Source organism: Leptidea sinapis, chromosome 34, assembly GCF_905404315.1.
Source record: "Leptidea sinapis chromosome 34, ilLepSina1.1, whole genome shotgun sequence".
Classification (NCBI taxonomy): Eukaryota; Metazoa; Arthropoda; class Insecta; order Lepidoptera; family Pieridae; genus Leptidea; species Leptidea sinapis.
The window spans coordinates 6,810,584-6,836,827 of record NC_066298.1 but is presented as its reverse complement, the minus strand read 5'-3'; the positions used below and the strand labels follow the sequence as shown (position 1 = coordinate 6,836,827).

The window sequence follows — 26,244 nt, the reverse complement described above, 5'->3', positions numbered from 1 at the left end:
ATAGGTTATTGAAAATGGCCGATAATTAATGCACGAGTATTGTAACATGTTGTTAATACAAATTTCAGACGTGTGCCGCGAGGTGTCGCGCGCGGTTCAGAGAGGATGCGGTGCAGACGCGGCCGAGGGAGCGCTGCGAGCGTGCGCGGAACGCTCCGGCGGCCGCTGGGTGGCTCGCCGACGACTACCGCGACACTGTTCCGCTGTCGAGGTTTGTACATAATATAACCCGAGCCAATGATCAATATTAATTTTAGGTCAATCGAAGAGCATTGTAGGAATTACCTTGTATTACTTTTGTTGCTAACGGCTTGCGGGGGGTTTTCTGTACTCTCAATTTTAAAGCAAATTAATTGTAGATGGTTGTATAATTGTATAATGTATTTTTTTTATGAAAAAAAGGAACGAGACGAGCAGGACGTTCAGCTGATGGTAATTGATATGCCCTGCCCATTACAATGCAGTGCCGCTCAGGATTCTTAAAAATCCCAAAAATTCTGGGCGGTTCTACAATAATTGCGCTCGTCATCTTGAGACATAGAATGTTAAGTCTCAAATTCCAAGTGATTTCACTAGCTACGGCGCTCTTCAGACCGAAACAAAGTAATGTTAACACATTACTGAATCACGTCAGAAATAGGCGCCGTTGTGGTACCCATAATCTAGCCGGCATCCTGTGCATTAGAGCCTCCCACTGGTAAAAATGAGTATTAGTATATAGGTTATGTTATACCTACTCTATTTATTGACCTACTCGGTGTGTGAAGGGTGTACGAGCGTACAGTGTGAACGCGGCGCGGGGCGCGGCACTGCTCCGAAGCGTGTCTCGCGGACACTACGCCGACACTGACACTTACGTCGCGCATGCGCACCTCTCTGCCACATCGCTCTCTACGTTACTACTCACGACGCAGTAAGTACAACCTTCAAAATAAGCGCGTACACCTTTAAAGGCCGGCAACGCTCAAGTGATTCCTCTGGTGTTGCAAGAGAACGCGGGCGGTGGTGAACACTTAACACCGCTCGTTTGTCCTCCTTTTTCCATAAAAAAAGTACGCACCTTGGCTGTCTAATACCTCTACTGACATCTCAGGCCTCTACGTAAGTCGTCGTTGGACTTACTTGAAAATAAACCACTATATTATAATTTATAGAGGTCACGTCGGAGTAGCGTGTTGAGAAGTCAGTAGACAGCTTCGAAATTTAACTTTGATTGTTGGGCTTCAGTGTAACGATAGCAGTATTTATAACCCCGACGGTTGGAAACAGGGATAGTGGGGGAATCTTGTCGTCTTAACGTGAATAAACAGAAGTCTGATCACTTCCATAACAAACCGTTGTTACTTTTTTGGTAATTTTAAAGTATATGCGCAGAGTTGACGTCACATAGACGGCAGCGTGTCCCTCTCTCAACTTGCGGGGAAAAAACTGAACTAAATTTATGTGGAATAATTAAATAACATCTGAGTCATACATCTTTGTGCCGTTTGGTGTCGAGACACTTGGCCCGTGGGGCCCAGAGGCGCGGTGAATGTTCAAAATACTATCTTCGCGCCCCCCAATAAGGCTACTGGGAACCCAAGCGCTGACAGCTATTTCGGTTAACGGTTAGCCTAGCTATCCAACGCGGAAATGCTGCCAGTATTCTTGGTACGCTTCCACGTAATGACAGTTTTTATTATGTAGTCATACTATTGTAAATATACATAATAAGACATAATAAGATAAGGTTTGTTTTGTTTGAATAATAAATATTGTATAACTATTCCATATTATTTAAGTTAGTTTTGCCTTACGTAGTTTTCTTTACTTATATTTTAATTTTAACTATTCCAGGCATATATTCTTAGTCCGCGCCAGCAGCAACCGCAGCAGCTGGCACCTGGAGTGGTCTGTAAAGTTGGATGACCTGATCGGTGTACCTGTAGAGCAGGGCAACAAACTGTTTCTTAATATTAAACAGGTTAGTAATGGAAGGGGTAGCACGAATAGAGGTCGATTTCTGAGATTAAAATCGGTTACAGTATTTTTCGTAGTATTGTTTTGTGCAACTATAATAGAGGGATTTATCAGGTATCTTATTCCCCGCTCGAGATGAGATATTAAAAAGATTTAAACGACTTTAAGACTTTTCATTTTCATTTATACATAATAAAATAATTTTAATTTGCATCGTATCTACATCACGAAGATTCTAGAAGTTGGCGGTAGAAATCAGGTTGAGGAAATGTTTGGAACAGTGTTGTAATAGCGGACATATACGAGTCGATCATCGCACATCACGTTGTGCCCTTTCAGTGATTGCAATGGCCCGTGCCGTGTTTCCACATTTTCCCCAGTTCACGTTCGAGCATCAATGGGTTCGCGCGTTGTCATAACCATTCACCATTTTAACCAATTAGACTTGGTTCAATAAACCAATTGTTCTTATCTCGTTTAATTTATGAACCATACATAAATTAATCTGTACGGCAACCATAACAACGTACATCGTGGTCCTTCGAGCCGGACCTGAACCTGCGATCTATGGATTAAAAAATGTATACGAATGGACGACAATACGGGTTATATTAACCCGTTGCAGCATTTAAAATTTAAATGATATGTAGTATTGCAATAATTTTCAGGATGAAATGGTTAACTACTTCTCGACGGATGAAAAGGTGGTAGAAATTCAGGATCCAGAAGTACTACGGTGGCTTCGAAATAAGATTGAGTTCGCTCTGGTGCAAGCGCTCGAAGACAAGCGATGTAACAGTGAATAAATAATCTCAAAGATTATGTGACCCTACCTATTAATATCACCTATCTAGGATTTGGATTGACTAAATGTAACATACCCCGTACATCTCTAACCTATGAATAGGAAAATTCACTAAATATTTGCATAATGTGCTTTTCACTAAAATAGCTTAAACTTATTTTTGTGCCTGTGTAGGTACACGATCATGAATGACTGCTATAAAATTGATCTGCGCTTTTTTTTTTGAGAAAATCTTAAAAATTATATTGAGTGTGCTGTTATTTATTATGATTTCCTATAATCAGCACTTGTGATGTAACGCATCAGCGGGGAATCCTGTCAGTGTCATTAAGGTCGTAAAAGGGCACATTTTTTATATGGAGGGGGCGAATAGGCAAGTGGATACCTGATGGGAAGTTATAACCAGCCGCCCGTAAAGATCCGCAATACACGAGATCAAGAGGTGCGTTACCAACATACTTTACGTTAGGAACCTTCTAGCTTACAAGTTCCTAAGTCCTATCGATTAGGGAATACCGCCGCCGGCAGATGATCTAACAGTGGCTGTGCGAAGTTCCGTGCGAATTGCGGTTGTGGAATAGCAGACAAATTTGTGTCTGCCGACAACGTAAGCTCATATTGTAATTGGCAGCTGTGCACTCTTATAATATCATAATTATGAAAACCACATGTGGAACAACATTTGCACCTTGCAAACTCTATTATATTAGGCTAACATTTATAATGGACCTCAAAATCCCTACTAATATTATAAAAGTTTGTTTGTTGCGCTTTTACGCCGGAGCTACTTAACCGATTTTGATAAAATTTGGTATAGCGATAGACTAGAACTTGGGAAAGGACATGTGCTATATTTTATACTGGAAAATTGATTTGTGAAAAATTTATATTCATGTCGATGAGCTATAACTATACCAATAGTAGGTTTAGTTGGAAAAAGCAATCCTCCTCGAAATAAGATTCATACAATATGTTGGGAACGGGAGCGAAAACGGAAACCGGAACTGGAATAGGACATGAGATAATCTTCAATTCCAAACTTGTTTACTATTTTTAAAAACCCTTTATCTAGGCGGACGAAGTCGCGCGCATCAGCTAGTTATCTTATATACGCTTCTCATTCATATTTAGTGATCTATTAGGTTCGATCTAAAATGATATAGTGGTGATTTGCGTAATTTGGAATATCAAAAACTATAGGTACCTACTTAGGCACTATATTGTTACCCCCTTATTCATAATAGTCTGCTAACTTAAAGCATTGCTAATTCTCACTCTGTCTTCTTCTATTGACCTAAGTCAGAATGAGAAAAACACTCCTTAGCGGCTGTTTAAAGTTAGCGGACCATTATGAATAAGTGGGTTAAAGAATAGCACAATTCATAAATTATTGTTATTATTAGTATTACATTAAGTGTTGGATTTTTGTATAGCTGTGTAGTAACTGTATGTTATTTAATAAGCAGTCCTTTTTCCTTCAGTTTTTCCTGCAGTCCTTCTATTTTATTGTTGCACTTAGATTTTATGTTTAAAATGTTAATAAAACTTATGTCCGTTACAAAATTCCGTTGGACCTTTGAAACGTGATTTTTATTTTGATGTCGACGCTATTTATTTTATGATGTTATAATCGGGTATTTACACGATAACTGATTTTACGGCCGTTCCCAATATACTATCTGCAGATAGAGATAAATTACTACCTACAACTGTCAATAATCTGAAGCTGTCCCAATATACCCGATAAATCATTCTTATCGCCTTATATTGGGACACGTGAATTGCAATTTACATATAAACTTCTATCGGTGGTAAGCTATACGTCGTCCCACTGACAGACAGCATGAACGGACAAGGTAAGTTACCGCCGATAAGTTTATTGGGACAGAAAAGTCAACGATAGTTACGATTTTTATCTCAAGTAAGAGATAGACTGAATATTGGGAACGGCCGTTAGTGGTAATCATTTTGATCTCTTGAATTTTAAATATTTTTTGTGAATTAATGATTAATTGTAATATTTTTAATATTCTGTTAACAGTATTTAGGCTTAAGAAATAAAGCTATTACTTTATATATATCTATTTTAAGACATTTCTGCTGTGAAGCAGTAATGTCTTATTGTGTTTGGTTCGGATAGGGCGCCGTAGATAGTGAAATTACTGGGCAAATGAGACTTACATCTTATGTCTCAAGGTGATTTTATGGGCTTTTCCAAGAATACTGAGTGGCACTGCATTATAATGGACAGGGCGTATCAAATACCATCAGATGAACGTCCTGGTCGTCTCGTCCCTAGTAAAGACGAGACGACCAGTAGGCATAAAAAAATCAAGTAGTTGTGAGTGTCAATCAGGCTGCAAATCTTTGTAATTGTATTTGCACTTGTACACCAAGGTACCGTGAAATAAATATTATGTATATATATATATATATATATATACATAATATACAATAATATATATATATATAATAGTATTTGGTTATCTCGTTGTAGGTACATAACAAATATATATCCTATTACAAACAGCCTACTTAAACAACTCTCACTCCATAGACTCTGCCCTCACTTTTATAATTTATTTTAATGTATTATAGTGAGAGAAAAATACTTCGGAGTAATGCCAAGGCATTGACAGTTATGACCTTTCCTTTCACAATTGCTCGAAAATAATTTATATTTATACCTACGCTTCGTGTTATTTTACATTGAAATTAATAAAATACAAAATATATACTGATCTCAGTGTCTTTCTTATTTCTTGTAGTATTTACAAAGTTTTACTACGCAACCTGGCATTTTAGTTTCAATTATTATCAAAGTTTAACAGAACATGTGGCACGTCAACGTCACATATTGTTCGAGACTGGCTTGAGTACGCCCACTTGGGCGTAGTATTAGTTGCCGCACTTTGCGACTACGCCTGCGGTATCTTTCTACCTTAATCTAAGGTTTATTAAGAGAAAAATATTTCGGAGTAATGCCAAGGCCTTTTTTGTTTCCAATTTTAAGTTCAAGCATGAAAACTTTATTGCACGTTACCCCTTAAATAAACGACTGTAAGTTGGCGACTAAGCTTATCTTTTATAGCTTTATAACTTCTAAGTATAGTTTTTGTAACCTCGGACTAAGAAAATAAGATGGAGGGAGAATCTCCGGGACGATTTGCGAGCACAGACAGAAAAATCTAGAAATTTCATATATTAATTATTATAGAATTTTAATAGATCCGATAGCTCGTCCAGCGCCTACAGAATAAATCAAGGCTTGGAAACCAGAAAAAAATCGAACTGTATCGTAACATATAGAACTTTTTATTTGGCTTTGTTATACTTTCGAACCAAAATGTTAGGGTTTTTGCTCACATCATTTACGGCCGTTCCCAATAAACTATCTACAGATAGAGATAAAATACTACCGTCTACTATCAGTAATAAGCTGTCAATAATCTGAACCTGTCCCAATATACCCGATAAGTCATTCTTATCGCCTTATATTGGGACGCGTAATTTGCAATTTCCATACAAACTTCTATCGCTGGTGAGTTATACGTCCTCCCAATGACAGACAACGTGTACGGATAAGGTGAGTTACCGTCGATAAGTTTATTGGGACAGAAATGTCAACGATAGTTACGATTTTTATCTCAAGCAGGAGATAGACTGAATATTGGGAACGGCCGTTATACGTCTAGATAGTCGGTGACAGCTGTGAATACGTCAAAAAACGTGAGTTTAGAGCTAACCTCTATTTGGAGCAATGCACACTAACACAAAATGTCATACAAATCGCGAGTGTAAGACGTAGCTTGTCACGCACACTAAACTAATATTCCTGGCCTATTTTTATCGGTTGTCTAACAGCAAGAGACTATCTAGACGTATTATCTAAGGGTTATTTGTTATTTATTTTTTATAATGAGTTTGTTGAATATACAACAACATTACAACCTTTTTAGTAAAGCTTTTACCATCGCCGAATCATTTGTCAAAGCACAGTTCCAATTTTAGTGATATTAAGTTCATATTTGTTTAACAAGACCGCACCAAACGCGCGCTCAGTATTATTTAAGTAGCTCACTCGTTTATTCTCCATTCGTGCGGATTAAATCGGTTAACGAGTGTTATAAAATCGGAACGTAGGTAATAAGACATATACGCACTGATTTAAAACCGTTCCAAGCCGGAGAAAATATATAAATTATAGTTTCTACTCTAATCTTATTTTGTTCGGGGCAGAAATAATTAGACACAGGAATTGTTAAATGTTAGAAAATGCTTAAAATCTGTCAGGCAATTGAAATAAAATATTTCACTCGGTAATGTTGTTTTATTTTTATAAAATAAAATACATAACATAAACCTATGAAAACGAGTTGAATGAAACTTATTCTTTTAAGATTTTTTTTTCAGTTTTTGACCCATTTATTGTACCACAGTATGGAACATAACCCATACAGTAGGTATGTGTCACGTGTACACACCTGGTCCAAGCTCCTAAAAATTCAACCTTCAGCCAACCTTCTATGTGTTCAACTGAACTTCCGTATGGCAACACAGTAGAAACGTTGGCCGATGAACTTGCATCCCATGCCACTTAATTAAAAAAAAGCCTTCAAGTAATGTTCCAAATGGAGTGCACCTCATATTTAATCGGAGTTATCTCCACTAGAACTATAATCACCAACTAACGACACTTTATTAACACTAACATTAACATCATTGTTAGCACTAACATTATCATCACATTTATTAAGTGTTTCATTTTCATTTATCTGCTTATCCAATTTCTCTGTTTCACACTTCCGTTTAACTATCACACCCAAGTTTAGAGTTTTCAGTGTCTGTTTACTTAAAGACTCTTCTTTCTTCAACCCACCAAAGCTCGAAAGAAGTCCACTAGAGCTTGGTAGAGCTGAGGAATGCATGATTTTACTTCGCATACAATTTTGATTTTCCTCGATGCTCTTCGATGGTCTTAGAGAAAGTAAAGCCGCCACGTTCCTGTCATCCTCGTTTTCTGGAAGAAGATTTATATCCAGAGATGATTTTGCCAGCAGCAAGCTATCATTGACTGCTGATTCTTCAAGCTCCTTTCTTCGTTTCTAAAAATGTTTAAAATTATATTAAATTTCTGCACATCCGAGATTATTACAATTTATTGTATATTGACAACTACATTATTGTGATATACCATGGTAATTTTTTTATATGAGAGTGGCCAACAGGCAAAGGGGCTCACGTGGGAAGTGGTGAGGCAACAGCCCATGGACATCTACAGCAAACTTAATTATGAATAATTTCTTTAGAAATATTTGTAAAAATTGTACATAGAAGTAAGTAAAACCTTTCTATTTAGTTTTGATGATCGCATTTTAAAACAATCAATAAAAAAATAAAGACGAATTCTAAATTTTGAACAACTTTTATACAATGCTCTACTTTGGTTTCTATATAAAAAACGGCATTTTTTTGCAGAAATTCACTATTCCAATATAAATCAAATAAAACATGCAACTGACCCCTGAAGAATGTTCCAGAATTCTGACAATGCAGGAAGTTGAGCATAGTCAGCATCATACAGAAAGAACCCTTGGTTTGTCGCATTTAATGGTTCATAGAGTTCTACGGTGATTTGGAGAAACGGGTCGAATATTCGTAGACCAGGAACAAACAGAGAGAGACCTTCTCGAGAGAGGACTCGATAGAAGACACAAGTTTCTCCCGGCACTGGTCGACGTATTCCCGAGAGAGACCTGCATGGCCCGTGTATACGGCATCACCAGTGCTGTCGTCTGCATAGCAAAATATGTTGGCGGTGTCCAACATATCATTGATATGCAGAAGAAACAGCGTGGAAGATAGCACACAGCCTTGGGGCACTCCAGCGTTCACGGGCTTGGGATTCGAGCAAACACCGTCGACAACGACTTGTATGCTGCGCCCAGTGAGGAAGCAGGAGGACAACTTGCTATGCGAGAGCTTATGCTCTCGGGAAGCCCAAATGATGGAAGTTTTGAGAGGAGCACCTTGTGCCATACACGATCAAAGGCCTTCGCTATATCCAGGCTAACTGCCAGGCCTTCCCCCTTGCTTTCAATAGCCGCCGCCCATATATATATATGTGTTAGGTATACCAGAAGATCACCTGCCGACCGACCATGGCGAAAGCCGTATTGTTGGTCGTTGATCAACTGGTGACCCTCTAGGTATACCAAAAGCTGGCGGCTAATTATGCTCTCCATGATTTTGGAGAGCAGGGAGGTAATAGCAGTGTGCCGGATCCGATCTGTCTCCTTTTTTTTGGATCGGATAGACAAGGGCTGACTTCCATGTGTCAGGAACTACGCCTTTGGAATAAGAGTGCCGGACTAAAAAAATTACTGGGCAAATGAGACTTGACATCGTATGTCTCAAGGTGACGAGCGCAGTTGTAGTGCCACTCAGAATTTTTGGATATTTCAAGAATCCAAGGCGGCACTGCTTTTTAATGGGCAGGGCGTCTATATTACCATCAGCTGAACGTCCTGCTCGTCTCGATCCTTATTTTCATAAAAAAATGAATTATCTACTCAGAACACCATTAAAATATGGATTACCCAATTTTTCTGTTAATGGTCCTGTTTATTTGCCGGTCACACTGGATGTTACTATCAAGCAGGTTTTGTGTTCCAAACATCTAATTAATTTATATTATGAAAAACACAAAAAAAGTGTGATTACTACTATTCTATCTATGAAATGTAATTCCTTGACAATTTTTATGTTCCGTAGTATTGTTTTTACAAGTATTAACAACGCGCGACGGCATTTTTTAAATATTTTATTGAGACGCAAACTGATCTGTCACGGACGATGACAATTCTCATAATGGCGGCCTATCGGCTTGTATTAGTGTATGTGCGTAGGGCTATGTATTTACACGTCAATCGGCTTGTTTTGGTGCTACACTGTTATCGAAGATGACATGGAGTCCTTATTTTTTTAACTATTACTGTTCGAGACTGGCTCGAGTACGCCCACTTGGGCGTAGTATTAGTTGCCGCACTTTGCGACTACGCCTGCGGTATCTTTCTACCTTAATCTAAGGTTTATTAAGAGAAAAATATTTCGGGTTAATGCAAAGGCCTTTTTTATATTGTTTCCAATTTTAAGTTCAAGCATGAAAACTTTATTGTACGTTACCCCTTAAATAAACAACTGTAAGTTGGCGTCTAAGCTTATCTTTCATAGCTTTATAACTTCTAAGTATAGTTGTTGTAACCTCGGACTACGAAAATAAGATGGAGGGAGAATCTCCGGGACGATTTGCGAGCACAGACAGAAAAATCTAGAAATTTCATATATTAATTATTATAGAATTTTAATAGATCCGATAGCTTGTCCAGCGCCTACAGAATAAATCTAACTGTGTATATATAATATAGAACTTTTTATTTATCTTTGTCATACTTTCGAACCAAAATGTTAGGGTTTTTGCTCACATCATTTACGGCCGTTCCCAATAAACTATCTACAGATAGAGATAAAATACTACCGTCTACTATCAGTAATAAACTGTCAATAATCTGAACCTGTCCCAATATACCCGATAAGTCATTCTTATCGCCTTATATTGGGACGCGTAATTTGCAATTTCCATACAAACTTCTATTGCTGGTGAGTTATACGTCCTCCCATTGACAGACAACGTGTACGGATAAGGTGAGTTACCGTCGATAAGTTTATTGGGACAGAAATGTCAACGATAGTTACGATTTTTATCTCAAGCAGGAGTTAGACTGAATATTGGGAACGGCCGTTATACGTCTAGATAGTCGGTGACAGCTGTGAATACGTCAAAAAACGTGAGTTTAGAGCTAACCTCTATTTGGAGCAATGCACACTAACACAAAATGTCATACAAATCGCGAGTGTAAGACGTAGCTTGTCACGCACACTAAACTAATATTCCTGGCCTATTTTTATCGGTTGTCTAACAGCAAGAGACTATCTAGACGTATTATCTAAGGGTTATTTGTTATTTATTTTTTATAATGAGTTTGTTGAATATACAACATCAACATTACAACCTTTTTAGTAAAGCTTTTTCCATCGCCGAATCATTTGTCAAAGCACAGTTCCAATTTTAGTGATATTAAGTTTATATTTGTTTAACAAGACCGCACCAAACGCGCGCTCAGTATTATTTAAGTAGCTCACTCGTTTATTCTCCATTCGTGCGGATTAAATCGGTTAACGAGTGTTATAAAATCAGAACGTAGGTAATAAGACATATACGCACTGATTTAAAACCGTTCCAAGCCGGAGAAAATATATAAATTATAGTTTCTACTCTAATCTTATTTTGTTCGGGGCAGAAATAATTAGACACAGGAATTGTTAAATGTTGTTAGAAAATGCTTAAAATCTGTTTGGCAATTGAAATAAAATATTTCACTCGGTAATGTTGTTTTATTTTCATAAAATAAAATACATAACATAAACCTATGAAAACGAGTTGAATGAAACTTATTCTTTTAAGATTTTTTTTTTCAGTTTTTGACCCATTTATTGTACCACAGTATGGAACATAACCCATACAGTAGGTATGTGTCACGTGTACACACCTGGTCCAAGCTCCTAAAAATTCAACCTTCAGCCAACCTTCTATGTGTTCAACTGAACTTCCGTATGGCAACACAGTAGAAACGTTGGCCGATGAACTTGCATCCCATGCCACTTAATTAAAAAAAAGCCTTCAAGTAATGTTCCAAATGGAGTGCACCTCATATTTAATCGGAGTTATCTCCACTAGAACTATAATCACCAACTAACGACACTTTATTAACACTAACATTAACATCATTGTTAGCACTAACATTATCATCACATTTATTAAGTGTTTCATTTTCATTTATCTGCTTATCCAATTTCTCTGTTTCACACTTCCGTTTAACTATCACACCCAAGTTTAGAGTTTTCAGTGTCTGTTTACTTAAAGACTCTTCTTTCTTCAACCCACCAAAGCTCGAAAGAAGTCCACTAGAGCTTGGTAGAGCTGAGGAATGCATGATTTTACTTCGCATACAATTTTGATTTTCCTCGATGCTCTTCGATGGTCTTAGAGAAAGTAAAGCCGCCACGTTCCTGTCATCCTCGTTTTCTGGAAGAAGATTTATATCCAGAGATGATTTTGCCAGCAGCAAGCTATCATTGACTGCTGATTCTTCAAGCTCCTTTCTTCGTTTCTAAAAATGTTTAAAATTATATTAAATTTCTGCACATCCGAGATTATTACAATTTATTGTATATTTACAACTACATTATTGTGATATACCATGGTAATTTTTTTATATGAGAGTGGCCAACAGGCAAAGGGGCTCACGTGGGAAGTGGTGAGGCAACAGCCCATGGACATCTACAGCAAACTTAATTATGAATAATTTCTTTAGAAATATTTGTAAAAATTGTACATAGAAGTAAGTAAAACCTTTCTATTTAGTTTTGATGATCGCATTTTAAAACAATCAATAAAAAAATAAAGACGAATTCTAAATTTTGAACAACTTTTATACAATGCTCTACTTTGGTTTCTATATAAAAAACGGCATTTTTTTGCAGAAATTCACTATTCCAATATAAATCAAATAAAACATGCAACTGACCCCTGAAGAATGTTCCAGAATTCTGACAATGCAGGAAGTTGAGCATAGTCAGCATCATACAGGAAGAACCCTTGGTTTGTCGCATTTAATGGTTCATAGAGTTCTACGGTGATTTGGAGAAACGGGTCGAATATTCGTAGACCAGGAACAAACAGAACAGCGTATGAGAATTGATATATAGTATCAACGATATTGAGAAATCTATTTCAATCAGCTTTTGAAGTAATATAACGTATTCAATGAGGCGGCGTCCTTCTGAAGCACATTTGAATTTGAATTTGGCAGCATAGAAATTGAACGGTGAGTTACGATAGGGAACACGTGAATTCGACTCCGGTTGATTAGTCATGAGTGGGGATGATATCCTAACTTGTGGCGTGTCGTGCGAAGGTGGAATTCGACGGCAAGAATCAGGTTAAACAGCTCTTCGGACACACAATGAAGCGACGTTTCTACGCAACGCCAAGTGATCCAGCCGTTCACAGAGCACTGGGTCCCCGACAATTCGCTCAGCGTTGCACGCGGTCGAATGGATCGAGCTGATACTGGGGGGCGCTAGACCAGAGATGACAGCAATACTCAATGTGTGGCCGAACCTGCGGTTTGTAGAGCGCTAGAGTGTGGGCCGGCTTGAAGTATTGCCGTGCTCTATTGATAACGCCCAGCTTCTTCGAAGCCAATTTGGCTTTGCCCTCCAGACGGCAACGGAATTGGCAATCGCTCGAGATTTCGAGACCCAGTATTCCGATACGAGGCGAGGCTTTAAGGGAACTGTTGTCGAAGAGCGGTGCAACGACAAATGGGGTTTTTTAGTGGTAAACGCGCAAACTTGAGTCTTCTGGGGGTTAAATTGGACAAGGTTCAATTTACCCCATTCCGCAACCTTCTCGAGAGAGGACTCGATAGAAGACACAAGTTTCTCCCGGCACTGGTCGACGTATTCCCGAGAGAGACCTGCATGGCCCGTGTATACGGCATCACCAGTGCTGTCGTCTGCATAGCAAAATATGTTGGCGGTGTCCAACATATCATTGATATGCAGAAGAAACAGCGTGGAAGATAGCACACAGCCTTGGGGCACTCCAGCGTTCACGGGCTTGGGATTCGAGCAAACACCGTCGACAACGACTTGTATGCTGCGCCCAGTGAGGAAGCATGAGGACAACTTGCTATGCGAGAGCTTATGCTCTCGGGAAGCCCAAATGATGGAAGTTTTGAGAGGAGCACCTTGTGCCATACACGATCAAAGGCCTTCGCTATATCCAGGCTAACTGCCAGGCCGTCCCCCTTGCTTTCAATAGCCGCCGCCCATATATATATATGTGTTAGGTATACCAGAAGATCACCTGCCGACCGACCATGGCGAAAGCCGTATTGTCGGTCGTTGATCAACTGGTGACCCTCTAGGTATACCAAAAGCTGGCGGCTAATTATGCTCTCCATGATTTTGGAGAGCAGGGAGGTATAGCAGTGTGCCGGATCCGATCTGTCTCCTTTTTTTTGGATCGGATAGACAAGGGCTGACTTCCATGTGTCAGGAACTACGCCTTTGGAATAAGAGTGCCGGACTAAAAAAATTACTGGGCAAATGAGACTTGACATCGTATGTCTCAAGGTGACGAGCGCAGTTGTAGTGCCACTCAGAATTTTTGGATATTTCAAGAATCCAAGGCGGCACTGCTTTTTAATGGGTAGGGCGTCTATATTACCATCAGCTAAACGTCCTGCTCGTCTCGACCCTTATTTTCATAAAAAAATGAATTATCTACTCAGAACACCATAAAAATATGGATTACCCAATTTTTCTGTTAATGGTCCTGTTTATTTGCCGGTCACACTGGATGTTACTATCAACCAGGTTTTGTGTTCCAAACATCTAATTAATTTGTATTATGAAAAGAACAAAAAAAGTGTGATTACTACTATTCTATCTATGAAATGTAATTAACAATTTTTATGTTCCGAAGTATTGTTTTTACAAGTATTAACAACGCGCGACGGCATTTCTTAAATATTTTATTGAGACGCAAACTGATCTGTCACGGACGATGACAATTCTCATAATGGCGGCCTATCGGCTTGTATTAGTGTGTGTGCGTAGGGCTATGAATTTACACGTCAATCGGCTTGTTTTGGTGCTACACTGTTATGGAAGATGACATGGAGTCCTTATTTTTTTTACTAGTCCGTGACTATACTTTATTCTTTACTCTAAAACAAACTTTAATTCCGAACTACCTACATTTTGATTTAACTACTTGCTTGTACTCAGAATATCTCTTTGCTTTGTATACCTTAAAGCATAGGCCTCATCCAACACCTTCCATTGTTTTCCATCTGCCAGCCAGAGGTGACTTAGTCATTTTCAGATATTCCTCCTATCTTCTCACTTTGAGACCGTGGCTCCTATGCACATCTCTTGGGCATGAGACAGTCTTGTTGCATTCCATCTCAAATGTAGTTGGTTGATATGTGACAGCATGTTTGGTATTTTTATTTTTGTGCCTGATTTCTATATTATGCCCTGTGCTTCCCCGGGGCGTTAAAAGAATAAGGTAGTCCCAGGCCCTAGGGTGTCGTAAGAGGCGACTACGGGCTTATTGAAAGTGGGATAGTCACGCTACTGTCTTTTAACGTCAGCACAATCGGGCCAGACTCGTCCGGGTAACCTACCACACTCGCACAGAATACCGGTGTGAAGTAGCGGCCTAGTGCCGCTATGTTTCACATAGGTTAGTGTCGAGGACCGGAGGCCATCCCCCCCCCCCCCTCCCCCTAACAAAATATGAGAGCGGTATCGAAACGGAAATTACCCCAGGAGGGTACCGACTCTCCTAGAGCCGGAGAATCCTTCCCCGAGCATTCGCGCTCGGGCTGCCCCTCGTATTCTGGAGAGGGCACAGTACCGCGTATGTAACAGAACAAACAGGGCAGCAACACCATGGCACCCCGCTCCACGCTTAATGTGGACTTTTGTAACATCAGGGGAATTCACTTCAACTTAAATCCGTCCACCACCACCTTGAGACGGCGCAGCCGGCCTTGTGTTTCCTTACGGAGACGCAGATATCTCGACCTAGCGATACGTCATATTTAACGTCCCCCGGGTACAAAATTGAGCACAATTTTTTGCCTCATGCCGGGGTATGTGTGTACGTTAAGGAGGATATCTGCTGTCGCCGTCTGAGCAATTTTGAGGGTAGGGCCTGTCTACTCTCTGGCTCCGCGTAGATTAAGAGGACCGCGTCCGCATCTATGTGTGTGTTTACAGGTCCCATAATGGTAACGCAGAAACCGATCATCTTATGGGCTGCGATCAAGCGGCAATTAACGACGTGGTTGCACAGATCCCCTCCGCTGAAATCGTAGTCTTGGGTGATTTCAACGCGCACAATGCCGAATGGCTTGGATCACGAACCACAGACTACGCAGGGCGATCTGTGCATAATTTTACATTGGCGTATGGTCTGTCCCAATTGGTTGAGTCGCCAACGCGGCTCCCGGATGTGGATAGCCACATGCCGTCCTTATTAGATCTTGTGCTGTCTCCACATCCCGATAGTTACCAGGTCTCTGTCCACGCCCCTCTCGGAACGTCCGACCATTGCCTGGTCAGGAGTGTAGTGCCCATCCGACGCCAACGTCGCAGACCGACCAGCGACACGCCGCGTTTGGCACTACAAGTCAGCAGATTGGGATAGGATGCGTTCGGGCAAGGTTTATTTCCCTTCGGATGATCCTAGTGCCTGCGACTTTGTAGTAGCCGATGTGATACTGCAGGGCATGGATATTTTTATACCAAGCTCTGTAGTATCGATCGGTGGCGAATCACAGCCCTGGTTCGATGCGTCAGTTATAGCAGCATCTGACTGCAAAATACAGGCGTATCGAACTTGAGTTTGCGACGCTGGGCACAAAGGATCCGAACTGCAAAGTTCTTAAGAGGAAATATAACCGTGCCTCCAGATTTTTAAGCGGCAAATCGCCAGTGCGAAGTCAAAGCACGTCGTCAAAATCGGCGAGCAGCTTTCCAGTTACCCGACCGGAACACGCAAGTTCTGGTCGTTGCCGAAAGCTGCTCTCGGTAACTTCAACCAGCCGTCCATGCCGCCGTTGCACATGAGGAATGACACCCTGGCCCATACGGCAAAAGAGAAAGCCGATCTCCTGTGCGCTCTTTTCGCCTCCAACTCGACTCTTGACGACAACGGAAAAACACCGCCGACCATCCCGCGGTGTCAGAGCTCTATGCCTGAAGTACAGTTCAGACAGAAAACTGTTAGGCGAGCTCTGTTTTCGTTGGACGTCAAAAAGGCGAGTGGGCCGGATGGCATTTCTCCAATCGTGCTTAGAACGTGTGCCCCTGAGTTGACGCCGGTGCTAACGCGTTTATTCCGGCACTCATATTCCAAAGGCGTAGTCTATGACTCATGGAATTCAGCCCTTGTCCATCCGATCCAAAAAAAGAAAACAGTTCGGATCCGGCAAACTACAGGCCTATTGCTATAACCTCCCTGCTCTCCAAAATCATGGAGAGCATAATTAACCGCCAACTTTTGGTATACCTAGAGGGTCACCAGTTGATCAACGACCGACAAAACGGCTTTCACCATGGTCGGTCGGCAGGTGATCTTCTGGTATACCTAACACATAGATGGGCGGCTGCTATTGAAAGCAAGGGGGAAGGCCTGGCAGTTAGCCTGGATATAGCGAAGGCCGATCGTGTAAGGCACAAGGCGCTCCTCTCAAAACTTCCATCATTTGGGCTTCCCGAGAGCTTATGCAAGTGGACCTCCAGCTTCCTCACTGGGCGCAGCATACAAGTCGTTGTCGACGGTTTTTGTTCGAATCCCAAGCCCGTGAACGCTGGAGTGGCCCAAGGCTGTGTGCTATGTCCCACGCTGTTTCTTCTGCATATCAATGATATGTTGGACACCTCCAACATACATTGCTATGCAAACGACAGCACTGGTGATGCCGTATACACGGGCCATACAGGTCTCTCTCGGGAAAACGTCGACCAGTGCCGGGAGAAACTTGTGTCTTCTATCGAGTCCTCTCTCGAGAAGGTCGAGGAATGGGGTAAATTGAACCTTGTCCAATTTAACCCCCAGAAGACTCAAGTTTGCGCTACCACGCAGACCACTAAAAAAACCCCATTTGTCGTATCACCGCTCTTCGACCCCTCACTACAACACTCCCCTTAAAGCCTCGCCTTGTATCGGAATACTGGGTCTCGAAATCTCGAGCGATTACCAATTCCGTGGCCATCTGGAGGGCAAAGCCAAATTGGCTTCGAAGAAGCTGGGCGTCATCAATAGAGCACGGCAATACTTCAAGCCGGCCCATATTCTAGCGCTCTACAAAGCGCAGGTCCGGCCACACATGGAGTATTGCTGTCATCTCTGGTCTGGCGTACGCCAGTATCAGCTCGATCCATTTGACCGCGTGCAACGCAGAGCAGCTCGAATTGTCGGGGTCCCAGTGCTCTGTGAACGGCTGGATCACTTGGCGTTGCGTAGAGAAGTCGCTTCATTGTGTGTCTTTTTTTGTTTTTTTTTTCTTTTATTTGGAAAACAAGCAGCTATATATTACACATAGTTTTAGCCTTAATTTAGAAAAATACAATAAGCCAGCAAAGTTTTCACAAACGTGTAGATTCATAATTGCTAGATTAATTACTTGATCGGGTACAACTAGGCTCGCATACAACACTAAAGTTATAGATAAAAGTAAGGGTTGCAGCTGCAATCAGGGAACGAGTTAGAAACATTTCCTGATCTCAGCTACAAACCTCCCGTACTTATGAAAGAAAATATCAATTTGTTGGTATTTATTGTTATACCTATCGTATGACCTTTGGAGAAATTTATTTCTGTAGTAGTTACTATTAACTCGCGGAAGATGAAATGTGTACTGCTGCCGACAATTTCGCTTTAAAGGTTTTCGTGCTATATATTTGATTTTATTCAATAAATAAGGACTATCGATCAACCCATTGACTAATTTATATAAAAAAAATTAATCCTTATGTTCTCGTCTTAATTCTAAGGAAGTTAATCTATTAGCCGAGAAACCACATCTTTTATAGATGCACTTAAGAAACTTACGCTGGATTCACTGGACCAGTGGGAGGCTCCTTTGCACAGGATGCCGGCTAGATTATGGGTACCACAACGGCGCCTATTTCTGCCGTGAAGCAGTAATGTGTAAGCATTACTGTGTTTCGGTCTGAAGGGCGCCGTAGCTAGTGAAATTACTGAGCAAATGAGACTTAACACCTTATGTCTCAAGGTGACGAGCGCAATTGTGGTTCCGCTCAGAATTTTTGAGTTTTTCAAGAATCCTGAGCGGCACTGCATTGTAATGGGCAGGGCGTATCAATTACCATCAGCTGAACGTCCTGCTCGTCTCGTCCCTTATTATCATAAAAATCCCTCAATCATATCTACGTGACAGGCATACTGTGGGTTCCAAGCGGTGGAAGCGTATTCCAACTGGGATCTCACCAGGGAGTTATAAAGTAAAATAAGGGATTTTGGGTTTTTAAAATCAGTTGTTTGGCGAAGGACAAATCCAAGCATCTCGTAGGCTTTGTTTTTAATTTTATTAATGTGTGATTCAAAATATAGTTGTTTGTCCAACATTATACCAAGGTCTCTCACCTCGTCAACTCTGCGGAGTTTATTACCCAATAAATAATAATTATGCGTTGACACTGTCTTATTTCTTGTAAATGATATGGTGCAACATTTGTCAACGTTCAAGTGTAAACCATTATTTGAGCAACAGTCAGTGAGACAATCTAAATTTTCCTGCAAACTGTTACAATCTAATTCCGTTTTAATAACTTTTAATAATTTAGTATCATCAGCATACATTAATAACTGAGATTTTTTTATACAGTTGATCACATCGTTGATGAAAATATTAAAGAGTAATGGTCCGAGGTTGGAGCCTTGTGGTACGCCAGATGTTATGGGTACAAATGATGTAGTGTACACCTTGACAGTTACAGCTTGGGTCCTATCACGCAGATACGATGTGAGCCATCTCAAGAGGTCACCGTGAATACCTATTGCTTCCATTTTTGCAATTAATAATCTGTGGGAAATTTTGTCGAACACCTTCGAGTAATCGGTATACACGGCATCAACGCGAAACCCCTTGTCCATAGCATCGAAAATCATATCTAGCATCTCACAAAGATTTGTTTCCGTGGAACGCTTATTAATAAAGCCATGTTGAAACTGTTAATAATGGTCGCACTGCTGGAAATAAGGCATCAATTACAATTTTTTCAAACAATTTTGGAATGACTGATAACTTTGAGATCCCACGGTAATTCCTTATATTGTGCTTATCGCCGCTTTTGTGAATAGGGACAATAATGGATCTTTTCCAAATCTTAGGTAAGATGCCTGATTTGACGGAGCTCTGAAATAGAAGCGTTAGAGGTATGGATAATTGTTTACTACATTTTTTTAGAAAAAGGGGATGAAGGCCGTCTGGGCCACAGCCTTTGGTAGGGTCAATAATTGATAAGAAATTTTCTACAGTTTTAAAATTAATTTCTACAAATCCAATAACAGCTTGATAGTACTCACTTGCATAAATACTCGCGTTTGAAGTGTGGTTTAATTGTGTTTCAAACACGGATTCAAAGAATTTATTAAACAGTTGGGCTATATGTTGTCCGCGGTTGGCATTTTCGTTGTCTAAATATAAGCTATCAGGTATACTATTAACCTTATATTTTGATGACTTTGCATTTTGAGTTTAGAGCAATATTGTTTTCTACACGATATATATATAATTGATAGCATGAAGCCTCCATTTTCTTGAATTCTTATCGAAGATCAGAGAATAGAAAGTAGTCGGATTACCTTCCATTTTTTATGTATCCTTATTTTTCTCTTTACAATTTTAATTAAGGGACGTGAATACCAGCATGGATAGCTGGTGCTGTTTCTAACTAATTTAGATGGAATATACTTATCGATATTTGAATTCAATACAAGATAAAATTCATCGACTGCCGCATTTATTTCTTTATCATCCAGTAGGTCGCACCAGTTAATTTTTGCTAATTCCTCGTTAATCAGGTTATAATCTGCCGAGTGAAATTTTCTCACGAGCCGAGGAGGGGGTCGCAGGCTAGGCTGCAAGCCTTGAACATTAATATTAACACTGAGAGAAGGGTGGTGGTTATCTTCGGGTATCGCTAGAGCGACAGATCTCTGAAACGAACATTGAGAACTAGATATGACCAAATCGAGGCATCTATTATTAATATTGCTGATATAATTGAACTGGATCCAACCCGTAAAACATAAAAACGCCCATAGTTGGGAAGTCAACCGGTCCGCGCTAGTATTTTAAATTGTGTAACCTATATTACTAAGATTAGGTTGCCATTCAGCATTCCTAATGTTAAAATCGCCTACAAGTAAGACTTCGTCGGTGGGGTACGCTATGCTCAGATCAGATAAGTATTCAAAAAATTGCCGTTGAGACCATAACTGATGCAGATTTTGAGGGAAATAGCAACAGAACAAACGGAGGTTTTTTAAAGTTGGGCCCCGGCAAAGACATATATTAATCTGAGTAATATCAGCGTCGGGGAACACTGGTAGTGGTCGTACGTTTAGTATATTAGTCATAAGCGAACGGTGTACTGCTATTAAGGTGCCGCCGCTCATTTTAACTCCCAGTCGGTCGTAGTCACGATCCGTCCGATAAACATTATAACGCGCGTCGAACAATTCAGCGTCGTGGATTTCAGGCAGTAGCCAAGTTTCACTGATACATATTATGTCGTAGTTGTTTTGTAAAACATTTTTAATGAAGCCCGTGGTTTTCGAACGTAATCCGCGAACGTTTTGGTAAAAAAGATTTATTAACACACTCGTTACAAATTCTCTGTATACTACGAATTTAATTGGCGAAATATTTACCATCCGAATCAGTATGATACCATAAGAAATAGTTAGTAATAAAAGTGAGTAACAAGTTGCATACTTACATTGACAGAGATTAATCAAAGTTAATATTATGATACCGCAAGTAGCACACAAGTAAAAGATGCAATAGTTCACATTTCTTAAGACAAATTTAATTGCGGGAATGAAGCGTCTGAGTATGTGTACATATTGTATTTATTAACTAGGCGAGAAATGTACATCAAACATTTAAATAATTTACGTAAGCAATAGGTTAAGCAGAATGGGTTGATAGATAGGTTGATTAACAATTCACTGTGAGTTCGAGTAAACTTCTTACTACAATTGAGAACATGATTCGATGTATATTGTACTTTGGATTCTATGCAATTTGTAATTTTATAGCTATTACCTAAACTATTTTTTTTAGCGAATCTTCAGAGGTGATATGAATAATTTTTGATTTATCGTTTTGCCGCACCATCACTGTACAGTTACGCACCAAACAATAGCTGTAATGTTTCTCTTTAGCACGCAGCTTCGCTTTCTGTAGGAGCATCTTGTTGTAACTAGATAAGTGATCATTTATAAACACTCTGCTCTTGTTACCAAGGAATCCAATATCCGATGCTCTCAACTCCTTCAGGCGATCTGGATAATAACATCATTCCTTACTGCAACGCGTGTGACAAAATCTATGTCTCGAGACGGCTCCAAGTTATACCCGCTTTTTTCCTCCAGAGTGGTTATAACCTTGATAAGGTCCTCATCTTTTTTGTGGAATGCCATTAATTTGAATATTAGAGCGTCGCACCCACTGCTCGTTCTTTGTGTTAGCTTCTATAATGCATGCCATCTCCGCCTTCAAACCTTCGTATGCAGTCTTAATATCACTAATTTGTGATATTTGGAACTCGAGATCGGTGATGCGACTGTCGAGGCCTTCAATTTTCGCTGAGAAAGCCTTTTGTAAGTCAGCAACATCCTTCTTCACCGTATTTAGGCCGTCAGTAAAGATATCCAGGGACCCTTGTACAGCCTAAAATTTCTCCTCTATCAGCTTCAGTAAGGTCTGTCCGTGTGCCTCCTGCTCAGACATGGCATTCAACACATCGTTTTTAAAGGACGTAAAGTCCTGATGCTGGATGTTACCACTGCTGTCCGAGACGTTGACAGGATCAGATCCTTTAACAGGAGTGGAGTCTGAGATATGCGTTCCTCTTTTGCTGGCCATTTTACACGCACGGCATTTTCATGACGATTTATAAGACGATGATAGCTTTTTATAATTATTATTCGTCATACCAACGCATTGAAAATGATAGGTCGAGGCACACAGCGAACATTTCATTAATTCTTTTAATTCAAGCACAGATGCACAAGCACGCAGGTAGGCATTTTAAGAACAGGCAAAGCACTCAGTTCGAGTATTCATATTTCATGTACTCTATTACGATGAATTTAGTGTCTAAATTTGCATATAATCACTTTGATATATAATAACGCGAGCACCGCGCGAGTTAAAGTTAATACGTGCGCGGCTGCTTTGCACCGATGCGCGATCGAGACTAAAGCCAGTCTTCTACCGCATTTATCACGGGGAGTGTTCCGAAGAGCTGTTCAACCTGATTCCTGCCGCCGAATTCCACCTTCGCACGACACGCCACAAATTAGGATATCGTCCCCACCATCTGGATGTGTGGCGGTCCTCCACAGTGCGGTTTTCAAGGAGCTTTCTTCCACGTACTACAAAGCTGTGGAATGAGCTTCCTTGTGCGGTGTTTCCGGGACGATACGACATGGGTACCTTCAAAAAAAGCGCGTACACCTTCCTTAAAGGCCGGCAATGCTCTTGTGATTCCTCGGAATCTCTAACGGAACCTCTAGAATGTGGGCGGCGGTGATCACTTAACACCAGGTGACCCGTACGCAAATAAAATATTTAAAAAATGCCGTCGCGCGTTGTTTAAACTTGTAAAAATAATACTACAGAACATAAAAATTGTCAAGGAATTACATTTCATAGATAGAATAGTAGTAATCACACTTTTTTTGTTCTTTTCATAATACAAATTAATTAGATGTTTGGAACACAAAACCTCCACAATGCTTGATAGTAACATCCAGTGTGACCGGCAAATAAACAGGGACATTAACCGAAAAATTGGGTAATCCATATTTCAATGGTGTTCTAAGTAGATAATTCATTTTTTTATGAAAATAAGGGTCGAGACGAGCAGGACGTTCAGCTGAAGGTAATAGATACGCCCTGCCCATTGGAAAGCAGTGCCGCCTTGGATTCTTGAAATACCCAAAAATTCTGAGCAGCACTACAACTGCGCTCGTCACCTTGAGATATAAGATATCAAGTCTCATATGCCCAGTAATATTTTTAAGTCTTTACCAAAATATTTTTAAAGTAGTGTTGAACATTACTTCAAACTGGCCCATAAGGTGCGGTTCCGGACACATAACGAGTATTGTTCCCATCTTTGAGCAGAGCTATTCGTATTGTCGGGGATCCAGTACTCTGTGCAAATTTCCATTACTTGGCGTTGTAGAGAGATGTGGCGTCTTAGAAGACACAAAATGACCGAATTTGTCACTAACATAAAAGTATGAATTGTAATTTTGCCTTTCTGGGAAAATGACTGAAGTACCGAGAACTGAACTTAAGACCCTTTATACCTTTATTTTTTTTTATTTATTTTACCCTTTATTTATTTAGTGTTACTATATGATGTGTATTTAAAGAACATAGGTAGTTGTTCGTTCTCTAAAAATCTACTTATTTGATACCATGTCAGTGGCAAAAAAAAAACGAATTTAAGAATGAATTTTGTGTAGGTATTCTTAAAAATAAGAAATGTTAGTAGGTCATTTTATATCAGTCAAAACAAAGATATTGCAAGCAAGACACGGGCACAGGAATCAAACCCTCAATCCTTACTATCAAGGTGTAACTATTTATGTAATTTATTTATTTACTCAATATGAAGATATTTATTTTTATTAAAGAAAACAATCTGACTATCAGATTTTAAAAAATCAGAGTTACAAATAATGTGGCTATATAATACTATGACTAATAATGGGAAAAAATTTGTGTTATCTGGTATCCCACCTAACTGCACACACACTAGTGTAATGTTGCTTCACTTCTTAATATCATGGCACGGAGCCCCTTTTTTTTTATTCGTCTGTAAGTATAGCTATATAGGTATTATAAAGAGAAACAGTACCTACCCGAAAATTTCTCCTGAGAGCACAATTGGCTTCATAGTCATCATTCCACACTTTATCATTCCGTCCAACCAATTTATTTAACCTGGATTTATCCAATTTACTTGTATCCTCATCTCCTGTCTTATGTTCCAGCCTAAACATAGCATCATCAAACATTTTCTTTTGGGTTTCTTTAGTTTCTGGAACAATCTGCCCATTTTCAGTTGGGTCCCATCGGTTTTCTTGTCTTCTAGCACCAGAGACAATAACATAATCCAAATTCTGTAAGTAAAAAAAGTCATTTCTAATTCTGGACATTGAAATTGCATTTTTCATATGGTGTCTATTCAACAACTGCATTTTTGTGATTAACTTTTTGCTTCACACAGCAACTCTGTGTGATGCAGTATTTCCAAACTGAGAACCTTCACACTTAAAGCATACTCCCGCCTTAAATACTGGCACCACATCTCTTGACCTCTGGCATTGCTAATGTATATCTTATATACATGGACGATATGACATGGGTACCGTAAAGTCCGGCAACGCTACTGTGATTCCTCTGGTGTTGCAAGAGATTGTGGGTGGCGGTGATCACTTAGCACCAGGTGACCCGTACACTCATTTGTCCTATTCCTTAAAAAAAAAGTGAGTTTTCAAGTTCAAGCCACTCGCTCAGTCGCAACCTAGAGATCTGATGATTTATATTCTAATGGATACACAGACTTTTCTACAAGTAGAGTAGATAGTTTCTACAAGGGTCTACTCTAGGTATGTTTTCTCTTCAATAAACGTAGGAAAACCTACATTGTAACATATATACATAAATGAATATAGGAAAAGTAAAAACAATACAGTACAGCATATTGATATAAAACTCAATTCCATTCATTTTAATATAATGAAAGTTTATCGATAAGATAAATGTTATTTCATTTACCCCTGGATCCGTTTTGATTTCGAAGTGATTATCACAAAGATGGCATTTCATTCTAAACTGATAGATTGGTGTGCTGTAGTACATTCCTATTTTTGTCTTCTCAGCATTGTATCTCACTCCCATACCAATATGATTCTTACAGCCATCACACCATATGTTATATGGCATTTCAAATCTTATGATAAGTATACCCATGTGAAGCTTTCTAGCACGTTCCCTCAAGGCATGTGTACCCATAAACTTATTTAAACCCCCGACTTTTGGGTCATAATCGGGGGGATAGTAAAGGTTCTGGCCTTTTCGTTCACCCATCTTTATCAACAAATCTGAAATCACAGAACAGTAAATTATCTTTAAGTAATTGAATTCCTAATATTTTTTATTTATTATAATAACTTTTAAAATTTTCACTTACTTAAATTACTTTTTATGTATCACAAAAATACAAATAGGGTTTCAAAATACTATAAAAATTTAAATATAATTATATTTTAATGATTTTGGAATAATAATATTCTGGAAAGGTTTAAGGAATAATAATCTCTACCACTGACAAACTGAACAGCTAGAATTATTTACGCTGTCACCCTGACGCTGTTAGGCACAGAACACTAACGAGCTGGCTAGAATTATCTTACGCTGTCACCCTGACGCTGTCAAGCACAGAACACTCTAACGAGCTGTCAAGTAAACTAAAAGTACGCCGACTATGCTGTTCCATATTGG

At 39.7% G+C, this 26,244-nt stretch overlaps 1 protein-coding gene and 1 long non-coding RNA gene across 4 annotated transcripts; one reads left to right on the top strand and one right to left on the bottom strand.

Annotated features, from left to right (window-relative positions):
- Nucleotides 1–5,453: 5,453 nt before the first annotated feature.
- On the top strand, nucleotides 5,454–11,211 carry LOC126975021 (uncharacterized). Its single transcript, XR_007731617.1, has 2 exons — nucleotides 5,454–6,907; nucleotides 11,029–11,211. It is a non-coding gene; the product is annotated as an uncharacterized LOC126975021 (long non-coding RNA).
- Nucleotides 7,075–26,100, bottom strand: LOC126974969 (coiled-coil domain-containing protein 130 homolog). Of its 3 annotated transcripts, XR_007731595.1 has the most exons (5): nucleotides 25,934–26,100; nucleotides 25,519–25,844; nucleotides 24,600–24,860; nucleotides 11,252–11,994; nucleotides 7,075–7,127 (listed from the first exon to the last, which is right to left on the bottom strand). XR_007731595.1 is itself a non-coding variant. In XM_050822739.1 (4 exons), the coding sequence occupies exons 2-4, from the start codon at nucleotides 25,828–25,830 to the stop codon at nucleotides 7,414–7,416; spliced, it is 1,029 nt and encodes a 342-aa protein (XP_050678696.1). In that variant the 5' UTR covers nucleotides 25,831–25,844; nucleotides 25,934–26,100; the 3' UTR covers nucleotides 7,075–7,413. The 3 variants fall into 3 exon arrangements, 2 of the variants coding, with proteins under 2 accessions (XP_050678696.1, XP_050678697.1); XM_050822739.1 differs by lacking the exon at nucleotides 11,252–11,994 and having other exon boundaries at nucleotides 7,075–7,869; XM_050822740.1 differs by lacking the exon at nucleotides 7,075–7,127 and having other exon boundaries at nucleotides 11,199–11,994.
- Between the last annotated feature and the right edge of the window lie 144 nt (nucleotides 26,101–26,244).